The sequence below is a fragment of the Bacillus rossius genome, chromosome 7 (assembly GCF_032445375.1).
Source record: "Bacillus rossius redtenbacheri isolate Brsri chromosome 7, Brsri_v3, whole genome shotgun sequence".
Lineage (NCBI taxonomy): Eukaryota > Metazoa > Arthropoda > Insecta > Phasmatodea > Bacillidae > Bacillus > Bacillus rossius.
In genome coordinates, this window is record NC_086335.1 from 57,760,950 (window position 1) to 57,774,743 (window position 13,794).

The following is a 13,794-nucleotide window of genomic DNA, read 5'->3' on the forward strand; positions in this document are numbered from 1 at the left end:
AATTTCCCCTAGCTAATTTACAGTAAGTTCGTGTAGTCGAAAATAGAGCGATACAGCGAAAACATGAAAATTAATGGCGTTTAATCACAATGTTGCCTTTTCAGTTTCATTCGAAACAGGAGTCCTTAATACTACGGTGTGTAAAGGTCATCCATCTTCTTTTTTCTATAAACACTCACAACCTCCCATTGTTCGATCAGCAAGCACTCAGCAACACAACCGCAAATGTTGAATCCAATTCTTGAACTTGACACCTGGCTTGTGTCTAGTTCCAGGCAGCACTCACTCTTCTCCGTCGGATGACTCGCACCTCTGCCCCGTAGAACAAAGTTTATGAAGAGGTCAGGAGGAGAAAGTCTCACAGTCTGCTGGGCTGCTCCGAACTGCAGCCTACACAGAACAGCACTTCAGTCAGCAAGACTTCCCACACTGCGCAGCTCTCAAAACTTCCTTGGGGGGGAGGGGGGGTCATTCACCATGCTCCCTCCTCCTCCAGTGTAGCCATCTCACACAGAGCTCGCTCGCGCAAGCGGTCGTTGAAGCACCGCAACTACAGAAACATGCGACAGCGACAGGCATGTTCGTGAACGTCTCCGAATTCATGTTCGAGGAGAAAACTCTTTATCTGGAAACATTCCGTGGTGTTTGAAGGAAGACCTTTGCACGCAGGAGAAATTGCACAATCCCCTGGAAAATGTAATGCGGTGTAATTTCTGTCGGTTGATAACATTTGTGCCGTGATTTAGTCGCAAGTATAGGCAAAAAAAACTACAGAATTTATTTGCCGGTAGTTTTATTGCAATGAATAATAATGATAAGAAAATTCTTAGCTAATGTGTTGATGAACTTAGCATCTCTATAAATTTTTTAATTTTGTCAGAAATCTGAAGTAACTCAAGGATTATGTAATTAATGCTAAGCAGGCGTCATTTAAACTTGTTCAATTTTGATATTTCTTTTAAAAAAATGTAGCAGTGCTATCTGCGAAGCAATACATGATTTTTGTTTACGAATACTGACAACCAAATTGAGTTGTTTGTAGGCACTATTGACAGAAAATCAGAGGCAAAAGGATAGGTGGACTATTGATTCTAATTTTGAGAACTATCAGATGTGAGATAAGTTACATGACACAAGTATTACCTATCATTCCTTAAATGTTTGTATTGAAAAACTAGTTTATAAATTTTAAATGAAAAAAAAAAACTGGTGCCCATGTCGAAACTAATATTGTAAAATCTGTGAGTTAAGTAACGTGTCATAAATTACATTTATGACTGCTTGTATGCAAGCATGTAAGTAGGCTTCGTAATTTCCAACCCCCGATGCCGTCATGACCGTAGTTAATACTGGAAAGCTATTTGGGAAAACAGTTTACAAATAACTTTAACTATTGGCGATACTGGGACAACAAAAGCTTAAATTCCCGGGTAAGAATCCTAACCCAGTATTACTGTGAACACTATTTCCTAGTGAACCAGTTGTTTTCATGTAAATATATTAATTTACAAATATCTGTAATTTTGCAGGAATATTTCTGTTCCATTAAAAAAAAAAAAAATTACTACGTCACCCTAGTCTCTGTTGAGGCGATTACTACGTCACCCTAGTTTCTATTGAGGCGAGGAACCAGCGAAGGAGACCTGGGACTATAGCCGATTTCTCACTTAGATTGCAGAGCAGGGTAAATGACGAACACTGTTGCCAAATTGATACTACCCAGGCATGTTAAAATTAAAAAATTTATTATTTTTTACACCATTGTTATTCATAATAAGTTTTAATATACATTTTTAATAATACTGTTTCTTGATTTTATTAATCTATAAAATAGTGTCTACTGACAGTATTATTACTGTTGTCACTCTCACAAATAATAATTACTTCGCAGGAGAAACTAACAGTGAGTCACTGTTGATGAAAGTATTTACAATGCTGAAAAGAACCAAACTTCTTGAAACTGAAATGATATATAATCAACATGAAATAAACAAAATGTTAAAACAAAAGATGGCGTATTTAATTTGCAAACCCTTAGAAATAAAACATGGAAATAATCAAGTGATGCTTTTGATAAAAACACAATTCTCAATCGAAATTTTTGCATATCTGTGTAGGTTGGGTTGGGTTCGGTTCAGAATTATAGTTAGGCTTTAAAAAGGGGGGGAAAATATTTTATCGTTTTTCCTTAAAATGAATATATTTTATATATTTATTATTCTCAGCGTTATTTTTAAGAAGTCTTCGTTAAATTTGGTGTTTGATTTTCATACTATAAGTTTATTTGCAAAGTTTATTTGTAACTCATGAAATTTGCTCGTTACCGAGGTAAGATGTTACATAACACTGGCGAGTACTAAAAGACCCCCACGCTTTCTTTTTTTTATTGTTTAGAGTCCTCTAGACAAACTGTTGTCCAATCACAGAATCAGCATGAAAGTAAAAGTGTTTTGTTTCTTTCATATCTCGTAACTAACCCGTGAATTTTTTCCAGTCTTTAACCACGAGGATTTGATGGAAAGTAATGTTTTTACTACCATAACTTTTTAATTTGCTACCGGATTTTCACAAGTTTTGTCGCACGGCAAAGTTACACGTGTCCTCTGTGTAATAAAGTAATCACTTTTCGACATGGTTCCCTTCCCTTTCCAAGCACTTGCACCAACTCGTAACTAGTCGGGCAAACTCGTCTCAGAAGAATTCCGGTGGTTTTTCTAACACCAGGATTGAATGACAGCTTTCAACTCGTCGTCAGATTGTAAGTGATGTGTCCCTTGTGGTGGGAAGAGGTATAAGTCGGAAATTCCAGTGTCTGGGCTCTACGGCGGGTTGAATTTCAGGTTTTGCTCAGTTTTCGGCAGACAAACGACACCCTGGAGGAAAGGAAATAAAAACATTACATAGAGGACACATATGATTATCCGGTAAAAAAAAACTAATTTAAAAAATATAGTGAAAAATAAAAAAAGTTATGGAAATGGAGGAATTACTTTTCAATCAAGCTTCGTATAAGTTTGCGAAGCCTGCAATTATTGACAGGGACGAGAGCTACACCCGAAGAGTTCCGAAGTTCTCCGATGTTTTCACGATCGCCCGTGGAAAAAAAAAAAAAAACATACACACAATATTGAAAGGATTAATTTTTTTACCGTTAGTTGAGTATTTTAAAAAATAACGCTAACGTAACCGTAACAAATTTTAATTTTAAGTTGCGATAACCCAACCTAAACCTACACTCCCGGAAATGGAATACAATTATCAATTACCACTGACCGAACCTAACCTAACCTTTTTACTTCGTTTGAAACTCGGGATTGTTCGGGTTGTGGTTTGTGGTTGTAGCTATCCGTGTAAGTTGTTCGGTCGGAAACAGATCCGTGCATCAGTCCGTGGTGGTTTCACCGGAGCCCCGCGGCGGGTCGCTGGTCGGTCTCTCTACTAGCCGGCGCGCGGCGGCTGCTGTTGTTTGGTTCTCGAGGGATCGCGGAGCGCTCTCGAAACTGCCGAGGGGCTGGGGGGGGGGGGGGGGTGCAGTCATTATCCACCTCGGCCCCAATGCGGCGGGCGTCAAGTGGCCTCTCTCGCCCGCGCTGTATTGACTCCACTTCCTCACTTGGGCCGTTCAATCTCCGCTCCCCATCCCTCCCCCCCCCCCCCCCTGCGCACTCCCCGCGCAGTGGCTCGAGTGGTGACACATCACCAGTGGCGGTCTTAAGGGTGGGGTGATAGCAGCGTCAGCTTCCCCTCCCCCCCCCCCCCAAAAAAAAAAACTTATCGCTAACTAATTAGAGCAATAACCAAAACATAAATAATTTTTTTTTCTTAATTTTTGAAAACATGTAACACTACTTTTGTTCTGATCGTGTACCATTTTATTTATTTTTTTATTTCGGAAATCCCACTCAACTGGGAGATGTATTCCATAACACGGTCATCAGCCCCTCCCAAAATTCTAGGCTGAATCCGCCACTGGGGCACGCTCGCCTCCCCGGGGTTCAATATACCAACCAACCACCCTCCCCCCCTCTTCCATTTTTTTTCATACTTTCGTCGTCTTTGAGGGGTTTTTTCTCGTGGTAGTCAATTTCCCCCCCCCCCCCCCCCCCCCCCCGTCGTCTGTGAAGGCCTCGGTGTCGTCGAGACACGCTTGAGCCTCACTCTCTCGCGCCATTGGGATTTTTTTTTTAATTTTTGTTCCTTCGTTATTACTTTTATTTCAAGGGCTATACATAAAATTTCAAATCGATATCTCCCTTGCATTTACTGTTCTGCCACAAATATTTACAGCGTGTCATTACGTGGGTGCAGTAATCAACACTTGCACGGGCCCCTCCCGCCGTCAACCTTGTGTCCGGCACTGTGTGCACTTGGAACTCGCCAGGTTGATGTTGGACGCCACAGGCCGTTTTTGGTTTTGAAGATGAAAGATCGTTTAGTTGAACAATGGCGGCATGAACCCAATATTTTAATTTACATTCACAGCATGAAAAAAAAAACATACTTTCACGAATTATACTCTTTTACAAACGTATTTGTAATTTTTGTAATATTTGAAAAGAATTTTTGTAAATAATCAATGAACTTCAAATTTTGTGACTTTTTCAGTTGGTGAAAATTATTGGCACTAACTTAGTCATATAAATATAATAGTTACAGTCCAGCGTCAGATGATTAAACTTTCTTCGTGGCCACGAAGTAATAGTTTTTACTTTCCATTGACAGAAGCACTATGGGTACAGGAATTATAAAGAAAGAAGAGTGTTTCCGGGATAAGGGAATTGATGTTTCGACAATACAGAACACTTTTCCGTATTTTAAAACATACCCGAAAAATTAAAAGTAGTATTTCGTTCGGTTTTTAAAAGTTAACGTCTGTCACTTATACAAAACTCTGATATTTTTTATTCATTTAGGAACAAAAAATAAATTTCGATTTTTCGACAGTGTTAAAATCATTAAGGCTCTTTTGTGAAAAATTTTTAACATGAGTTACCCCATGATGGGTTATTCACGCTTTTGCTGTAATTGCCGGAATACAAATAAGAAATGTTTTGGTCTAAAAAGAGATATGTTTTACTTGAGAAGGGTGAGAATTGCTCCTCTGCTCTTCTCTGGGCCACGTATAAGTGATTTAGGCTTCTGGAAACAGAATATAGTGGCTTAATTTACTCCCAGGAACATATGTTAAGGGGTGAATTCCGCGCGAACACCTCCCCGTGATTTAGGCGAAGCCTTTTAATTTGCGTAATGTATAGACGTAATTTTCTTGGAAGTAATTTATTTCAGACAGGATGGGGAGGTTTTCTCCCTCACAGGTTTGAGAAGGGCGTAAAATATGGAGACATTCGTCGGAATAACTTCACGCCTCCTGCTTGCATCCGGGAAGTTGGAGTGCGAGAGTGGCTTAAATAACCTCCCACAAACACATCTGGGATAACTTAAGGGAAGTCTACTTGATTCATGAATTAATAATGGAAAATATTGGCGGGTTCGTTTTGTGATGAGCTGAGATTCAACTTCTTATACCTTTGCACTGCTTTTTCTATTGGCTCACAGTTAGTCTGGAGGACTCTGGCCAGTGAGAAATCTTCAACCAAAAAAGTATCAGATCTCAAGTTACCAATTTGAGGCGTCTTACAAGTCAACAGCCAATGAATCAAAGGGAGTGTAATAATAATAAGATTTATGTAGGTAGAGGTACTAAACCATGAAAAATAAAAAAAAGTTATATAATGTAGGTTGGGAACGTGCATTTTAGATAACTGCAGATGCATTTTCCGAGAAAATGCGTAGAAACATTTTTGAAGATAAATACCGCTCTTGATGAATTCGACTGACGATCAAGATGAAGTACTTTTTACGCAACACCGTTATGCAGAGTGGTTTTAAGGCTAGGCACCTCAATGATTATAATGGGCTCCGTATCACTTTGATAGCGACTTCATACTTAAAATTGTATTGGCCAGATGCACTAAACTTTCGATCGGTGATCCATAATCTTAGCAAAATAATGATCTACACTGTAATTTTTTTTAATCATACTGGGTGAGAATTCTTTCCCGGGCATAGCTCATTAATAAGCATACTAAAACCAAATAAATTCCAATTATTGAACATTCGATTAACTTTTCCACTGTACGAAATAATTTATGCTTGTATAAATCATCAATTAAAGTTTTTAAAAAAATAATTGTAAAAGAAGTTTGTGTGACAATAAATATTCTTTAAAAAAAAACGCATTTCATATATTCAAAAATTACCATATCAATGTGTACTACAAATTTACATTTTCTTTATTATTAAAAACTATTTCTTGGCAATTCGTTTCCAAAGGAATCTTTTATAAAAGTACAAAATATCAATGTTTTGTGTGAAGGGGTCATACTTCAATCCGGCCGGAACGTAACACTCAGAAGCAGCCGATGGACAATACACCGACTTGTATGTGTAGAGCGTGTGTGTGGTTCATCCTCTCATAATTAAATAACGTGAATGTTGCAGGTGCCTGATGTTGAGTCAAACCGAGGCCCGTCCGACAATTTTTTGTGGATAATTTACGTGAATCTATGGTAGCGAGAGAAACGCAAATCAACGAAAATGTGAACTGTAGTATTATTGTTGCTCGTATGTACAGTTCACAGTGTTAGAATAAAATGTTTTTGAAGTTGCCTTTGTGAGTGGGAATCAAATGTAATTTCAATTAACCTCCTTCGTATACAAAGAAGTATAGGTATTTTGATCTGTTTGGGGAAAAAAAAATATATGCCAAGAGTTTGCTCTCAATTTTACACCTAGTTATTTCAGGTTTCAAAAGAAAAAACGAAAATTCACGCATTTTCACACAGGCTTAAAAGTGTATACACGTATATAGTGCCTCAAAAGGTTGGCGTTATTAGATAAAAGGCTGAAAGAGCGAAGAGTAACTTCGTTGAGCATAACTTTGTTCCTCTCTGGAGTCTAGAAAAACAACACGAAAATAGTCGTCGTGCCATGGTGGGTGTATATATATGCTATCTGTTCCTTCGCAGCATTTATGCGAATACGGCGTAAATCGTCGCATTAACGACGGGTTGGAAACGTTGAACAAACAATATGTGAGCGGACATAAATTTCCTGAGCAGCTGCGAGGCTAATGTAATGGAAATTTAGCGCGGTTAACACTTTATGGTTTCAGTTTTTTAACTGCAGCCGAAGTTTCTATTAGTGTTGGGATTGCAACACAGATGCAAATTCCTAGCCTTTTTGGGATTATTCCGGACTGTCAACTACCATAACGCAAGATATTTTGTGATCAATCATAACCACTAATTACCGTGCTTTCTTTTGTACTATTTCCGCGAAAATGGAAGCTTGACATCACAACACCCAATATCAACGCACGGATCGAAAAAAAAATTATATAATATATATGATCCACCCTGGACTAAGACGTTACAACAAACTATCTCCGTTTTTTTTTTTTTAATTGTTCTCTGAGGTGTAAAATTACCAATCACTTTCAGACAATATTAATAACTGAAAAAAATTGAAAAGATTTTAGAAATGAATTTATTAGTAATCTTTTTTTAAGCAGGAATTTAACAATAATCAAAACAAATCAAGACCTGTAGTTCCAGATTTATCACACGTAGCGCTGTTATGATAGGTAGGCTAAACTCTATTTCATCCATTCTAAATAACCAATACCTCAGATCTCTACATACACGACTAATGCGTTCCGCGGTGACTTTCGTCTCACTTGATCACCGAGAGAATATAGTGATCCCTGTTTTAAATATATCTGTATGAATTACAGTAATTCTAAAAAAAAATGTTAGTTCATTTTTTTTGTCAAGAAAGTGTTAAATTATCAAACCTCGATGCCAAATATTTTGTCACTTTAAATAAGTAAGACAGAAAAATTTCTAATTTAGTGTATTTTTGTACCAAATGTTCAGACTGACCTTTGAGCGCTTGCTGCTCCGGGCGTGGTGGCTAAGTTTAGTTGATCTTCTGTCACGTTAGATGCCCCAGGAAACATTATTCTTCAGTTTAAAAAAAAAATAGAAACTCGAAGGAAATGGGTGCAAAGAAAGGCAATTCAGGGAGAAGAGAGAGAGAGAGAGAAATAGAACTTAGATAGACCGCAGGACGATTCTGTCTGCGGTATCGCTGCTCCATTTCTCCTTCTACCCCCCTTTTCCCGTTTCCAGGCAGAACCGAGTCAGTGAACGCATTGTCGACGCCAAATGATGCGAGGGGGAAAGTAGGGAAGGGGGTGAAGCGACGCAAAATAATGTCATCGCGCCGCCGCGACGCCGAAAGGACGCTCGTGAGCTCGACTGCCAGCCCTTCATTCCCGCCACTTCATTTTTAAGGAGGCGAGCTACAAATGATGTCGCCTCATCTTCACTTCCGCGCCCGCCAGGAGCGCGTAAAGTTCTCACATCACGCCGCCGCCGCCTCTCCCCCTCCAACACTTCCCCTCCTTCCGCAACCCCTCCTCTTCAAACCTCCCCCTCCGCGGCCCGAGCGCCATTTCCCTGCGACCCCGGCGAAGCAGCGCCGTAACTCGAGGTTTTTCCCCCGAGCAGAAGGCCGGCTCAACTTTGATGAGTTTTGCCATTCACGCAGAAGTAAGTCGCGTGAAGGAGGGGGCGATAGGTGTCAGGAGAAGAGGGGGGTGAGGGGGAACGAGAGGAGGCAAGAATAATTCAAGCCTCCTGTAGATAGTCTCTCCGCTCGGCGGATTATACCGGCTCCAGTTTTAAGAGCACACAGCCGCCGCCCCGGAGAAAATTACAGCCGCAGCAGCCTTGAAGAAACGCGAGGCATTTCAAGAGTCAAGAGGACGCTTGTCAAGGAGGGGAAAAATTTTTGAACTTTATGTTACTTGTGCTGCATTTTTTTTATTTTGACAAATACTTCACGCTACTTGGTTTCGGTGTAAAAAAAAAAACACTTCTTATTCGTTTATTTAATTAAGAAAGTGTATGGCCCAATTTGAATGATTTAAACATAAATCATTCCTGCTAATCTTGATCATTTTTTTGGATTGATCCAATCATTTAATGCGTTAAAAACCAATCTACTTGTCTTGGTTTTTGTCCGTTGGAACAATTGTAATAAACAGTGCGTGAAACATTTTTCGTTTTGAATACTATATTTGCAAAACTTTTTTTTTTCCATTTTATTGACCACAAACCTGTTGCGTTTTCTTCTTCTAAATATATCTAAATAGATAGCTGTTAAAGTCACTGATCCAACATTTTGAAGACCTGCTGCACAAGAAGAACAAACCATTATCGATTATAGAAACAAAATTTTATTTTCAGAGTTTATGACGTCTTCACGGCAACTATAAATATCTTGATAAAAAATGTACTTCTTCTTTATGTAAGCGTTAAATTTCTCCATATATTTAAAGATGATAACATCTAAATACAGTGAAACAAATTTATCTGCTCCTTATAGGCAAGTCCCGAAAGATTCAAAAATATAAATATTTATTATGCTGCATATATGTTTTATTTTCGTACAGTTTTGTGTCACTAAATAATGATCTGAGATGTTTAAAGCCAATTTGTCTCAACACTGATAGTTCTTAAAAGTAACGCCATTGGTACCCTCTTACCAAATGTCACTTGCAAAGCGACACATGATGTTAGCTTGCGAACACCAACAGCATGTCGTTGTTTACAAACAATGTTTACAGATCAACAGTTGCAGAAGAATACGTAGACTATAGATTGTACTTGAAAAAAATGTGAACGAGTTTTTCAGTACTCGCCAGAGATGTGTAATATCTAACCTCGGTAACGAGCAATTTATGTGTTCTCATGTTGCAAATAAACTTATAATACAAATCTCGAACACTAAATTTAACACAGAATTCTCTAAAATCATGCCGGGCGTGATAAATATACGAAAATTATTCATTTTAGGGATAAACTTAAAAAAAATCTCTTTTTTTTTCAACCTAACCCAACCCAGGATTGGTTAAGCTAATTTTTATTCTTTTCCTACAATTTTTTCTAAAAAGTCGGTGCATTTGATACGCTTTGGGTATTTTCGGAACAGTTACGATGCAGTTCGTGCGCACGTTGTAGTTGTGGGCATTGTGGGTTAAAAGAACAAAAAATAGATGGTGCATTTTGTGCTCTTCGACTAGTTTTGGAACAAGCTACAATGTATTTCGTCCGCACGATGTAAGCAAGTGTGTAGTCAATATTGGCTTCATTCTGGTATTCAATTCCGTGCGACAATCTACTCAAACATACCACCATGGTCGGGGGAGGAGGGGGGTGGTAAGTTAAAAAAAATAGTGAATTTATATAAAGTACAGAAGTTTCCGAGCACATGATTGACAAGTAAGAAAACTGACTCACTACAAAAATATAATAAAGGAAGGATAAGTTTAAATGCATGTTACCTTGTAAAACTTGGTAATATATCTAAAACACCATCGTTGGTAATAACACACGATCTAAAAACACTTCAACACAACAATGTTCGCAGGCTTTCACAGCCATTGTCTGAAGTAGTTAGGCTTCTGGTTTGTAGCCGCGTCCTTGGCGAAAAATTCACCGACGTTTCTGATGATGGCGACTGCAATGTCTACCGAAACGTCGGTGAATTAATCGCCAAGGACACGGTTACAACCCAGAAGCCAGGCTACTACTTCAACACAACATCCTAATAGCTGGGTCCACCATCTTTTCGATTTTCTGAGACTTCCACACAAACGCAGAATCGTGATTTCTCAAATCCGTTCATTTGACTTCAGTTACATTCATAAAATGACTCCTACTAAATGGCCTATGCCGAGCGCTGAGAGGTTTACAAGTGAGAAAAACTGTCGCGTTCGAGGCTAGCTGCATGACGCAGGAGGCAGGGCAGTCTTGGCTGAGGAGAGCGGTTGCCATGCGCGTGTTTCAGGATCGTCCACGCCCGTCAAGCACCTGTCGCTGCGCAGCCTGATGCCCATCACGGACTACTACATGACCTACGAGGGGTCGACCACGCACCCGGGCTGCTGGGAGACCACGGTCTGGATCATCCTCAACAAACCCATCTACATCACCAAGCAGGAGGTGAGTGACGCACCGTGCAGAATTTGTCTCCGCACGACGATCCCTGCTTCCACGGAGAAGCCTGTACTCTATTTCGAAACCTTCTTTCGAAACCGATTCCTAAATTGTGCGTGGGGCATCCTCAACAAACCCGTCTACATCACCAAGCAGGAGGTGAGTGACACACCGTGGAGTTTTAATCTCGCACCACGATCCCTGCTTCCACGGAGAACCCTACACTCTATTTCGAAACCTTCTTTCGAAACCGATTCTTAAATTGTGTGTGGGGCATACTCAACAAACCCGTCTACATCACCAAGCAGGAGGTGAGTGATGCACCGTGCAGTTTTAATCTCGCACGACGATCCCTGCTTCCACAGAGAAGCCTGCACTCTATTTCGAAACCATCTTACGAAACCGATTCCTAAATTGTGCGTGGGGCATCCTCAACAAACCTGTCTACATCACCAAGCAGGAGGTGAGCGACGCACCGTGTAGTATTAATCATTTCGTATTGCTTCCGAGGACTGACCTAGACTGTATTTGGGATCCTCCTGTCAAATTCTTTTACGAAACTGTGCAAAGGGGCGTCACCAGCAACCTCACATAACCAACCAAATATGAGGCTTGGTTCAAGTCTTGAATGGCGAATAATGCTTTCGAGGACACTCCTATAAATTATTATGTACAGTATGTTCTAATTGGCCTGAACATATAGATCTATCTTCTCAGAATCATATATGTCCATATCTTACAAACTCAGCTGGCATTACATATATTCTAACCAACAAAACACACCAACAAAAGATTTAATACAATAATTTATTATTGATAAGGGAATGAGGGTTTTGCGGACTCATTAGGAAGAAAGTAGATTTGAAATGCATGTACATCTGCGAACTTGAATGATTGGACAATAATGTTTTGGACACGCCCTGGATGACTCTGAGCCAATAATAAACAAGGAGATGAAGTGTTTTACCCAATCATGTGTAACACGTCGAAAGCTGCAACCTTTGGTGTCGACCCACAAGCACTCATAAAAGACTTGATTATGTATAGAAAATTTGAGTCTAGCCTGGAGCGAAACAATTCAGCAGAGTAATCGTTAATTCTACTTATAAACTGAAAGGAAAAAACTTTTTACAGATATATTTATATATAAGTGATTTAACAATCTGGAAAACACTGTATTATGGCTACTCTTTTCAAAGTCTATTAAAAAATATAATTTATCAAGAGTTTATAAGCAAGCTCAGTTATCGACAAAAACACGCCAAAATGTAAAATAGTATTTTTTTTACGTTCATTTACCACTGGAATAGTTATGATGCCTCCCGAATTTTCAACCAAATTGTTTGTGCTGTCAAAAAAAATAACCGGGGAAAAAAATTATTTTTTTTACGTCACTCCGTATGCTGGTACAAATCGCAAGTGGTATTTTTGAATTTTAAAAAAAAAAACCTGTCTTGTTTTGTTATACGCGTGCGTAGGAACAAAAAAAAACAGCAGTTTTTCCGCATTGATTGGAATGAGAGTTCCGGTCCTGTGGCCCTGCCCGCCTCGCCGACCTGTTCTCCCAGGAGCACGAGGTGGAGTTGGTGTAGCTCTGTAGGTGGGAGGGGGAGGGGGGAGGGTAGAAACAATCACCGGTCCACGTCCACGCCGCAGTAGTTATTGATGATTGATATACCCCTACCCCTCCTCCTCACCCTCCCTTCCGCCCCCTAGACCCGGCGGTGCCCGCAGGTGAGGAATTTTCATTTTCGGCGGTGGCTGCAGAGGGCTGGTTTCTGTCGGTTCTCCCGCGTGTCCCGCAGAACGACCCTGCGGGCCGGCAACCGACCCCCCCCCCCCCCCCCCCCCGAGTCTTCTCACTCGACCAATCACGTGATTTTCTGTGTGACCCCTCCCCCCTCCCCCCTCCATCTTTTCCAAAACCCCGCCAACCCTCTTCGACCCGACACCGAAGTGCGTCGGCGGTTGATTACACTTAAAGGCCGCGGCCGAAACCGCAGCCTCGAATTTTCAAATTTCCTTTAAGACCCTGCCACGCTGTCAAATCGTTCCGGCCCTCCGTCACCTTCCAGTATGTTGTGTGTCAAACAAGGCTGGAGGGTTTATGACGTCACCGAGACGTCACCAGCACAGCCATGTGTTGTTTGACGAGTTGGATGACTCTCAAGTTTCCATCAAACATTTTGGCATGACGGACGGGTTCTATTTTTTTTTTTTTTAATGCAACCAGCCAGCAAAATGTGCCTGGCGAAAACGGAAATGACGTCCGTTTCCGTCGCAACGGCAAATATCGTAACACGGCAATACGGGAAACTCTGGGCAATCATCATTGGCGAAGCGCGAGACACTTTTACTGCGTTGCTTTCAAGCTGTTTTCACTCCACGCCGCTAGATGCCACTACTCTCACACACTTAAAACACATCGTAAAAAAAAACGTAGTTACACTCCAAGCTACCAGGTTCGCTGACATCACTTGTCTCGCGCATTTCTTACGAGTTTCCTATGTTGTCCCCCTATTACAATATTTGGCAACGGTTCTTTAAAATGGCGAAAAGCACATGGGTGATTGGAAGAGGTTATAAAAGTTAAATATCTAAGATAATGTTAATCAACGTTGTATGTAAAAACATTTTATGTGTAAAAATGAAATTATATTTATATAAATTTTAAAAAAATCACCGAACAATTATTTCATTGTGAAACGAATATTATTGTGATGTTAAA

The 13,794-nt window shown here is 40.1% G+C and overlaps 1 protein-coding gene across 2 annotated transcripts in view; it reads left to right on the forward strand.

Annotated features, from left to right (window-relative positions):
• Positions 1-13,794, forward strand: part of LOC134534113 (carbonic anhydrase-related protein 10) — a 477,139-nt gene that overhangs the window by 439,562 nt on the left and 23,783 nt on the right. For both annotated transcript variants that reach the window (XM_063372174.1, XM_063372175.1), the window contains exon 7: positions 10,918-11,072. In XM_063372174.1, the coding sequence (XP_063228244.1) occupies positions 10,918-11,072 (155 nt within the window). The remainder of the gene's footprint in view (positions 1-10,917; positions 11,073-13,794) is intronic.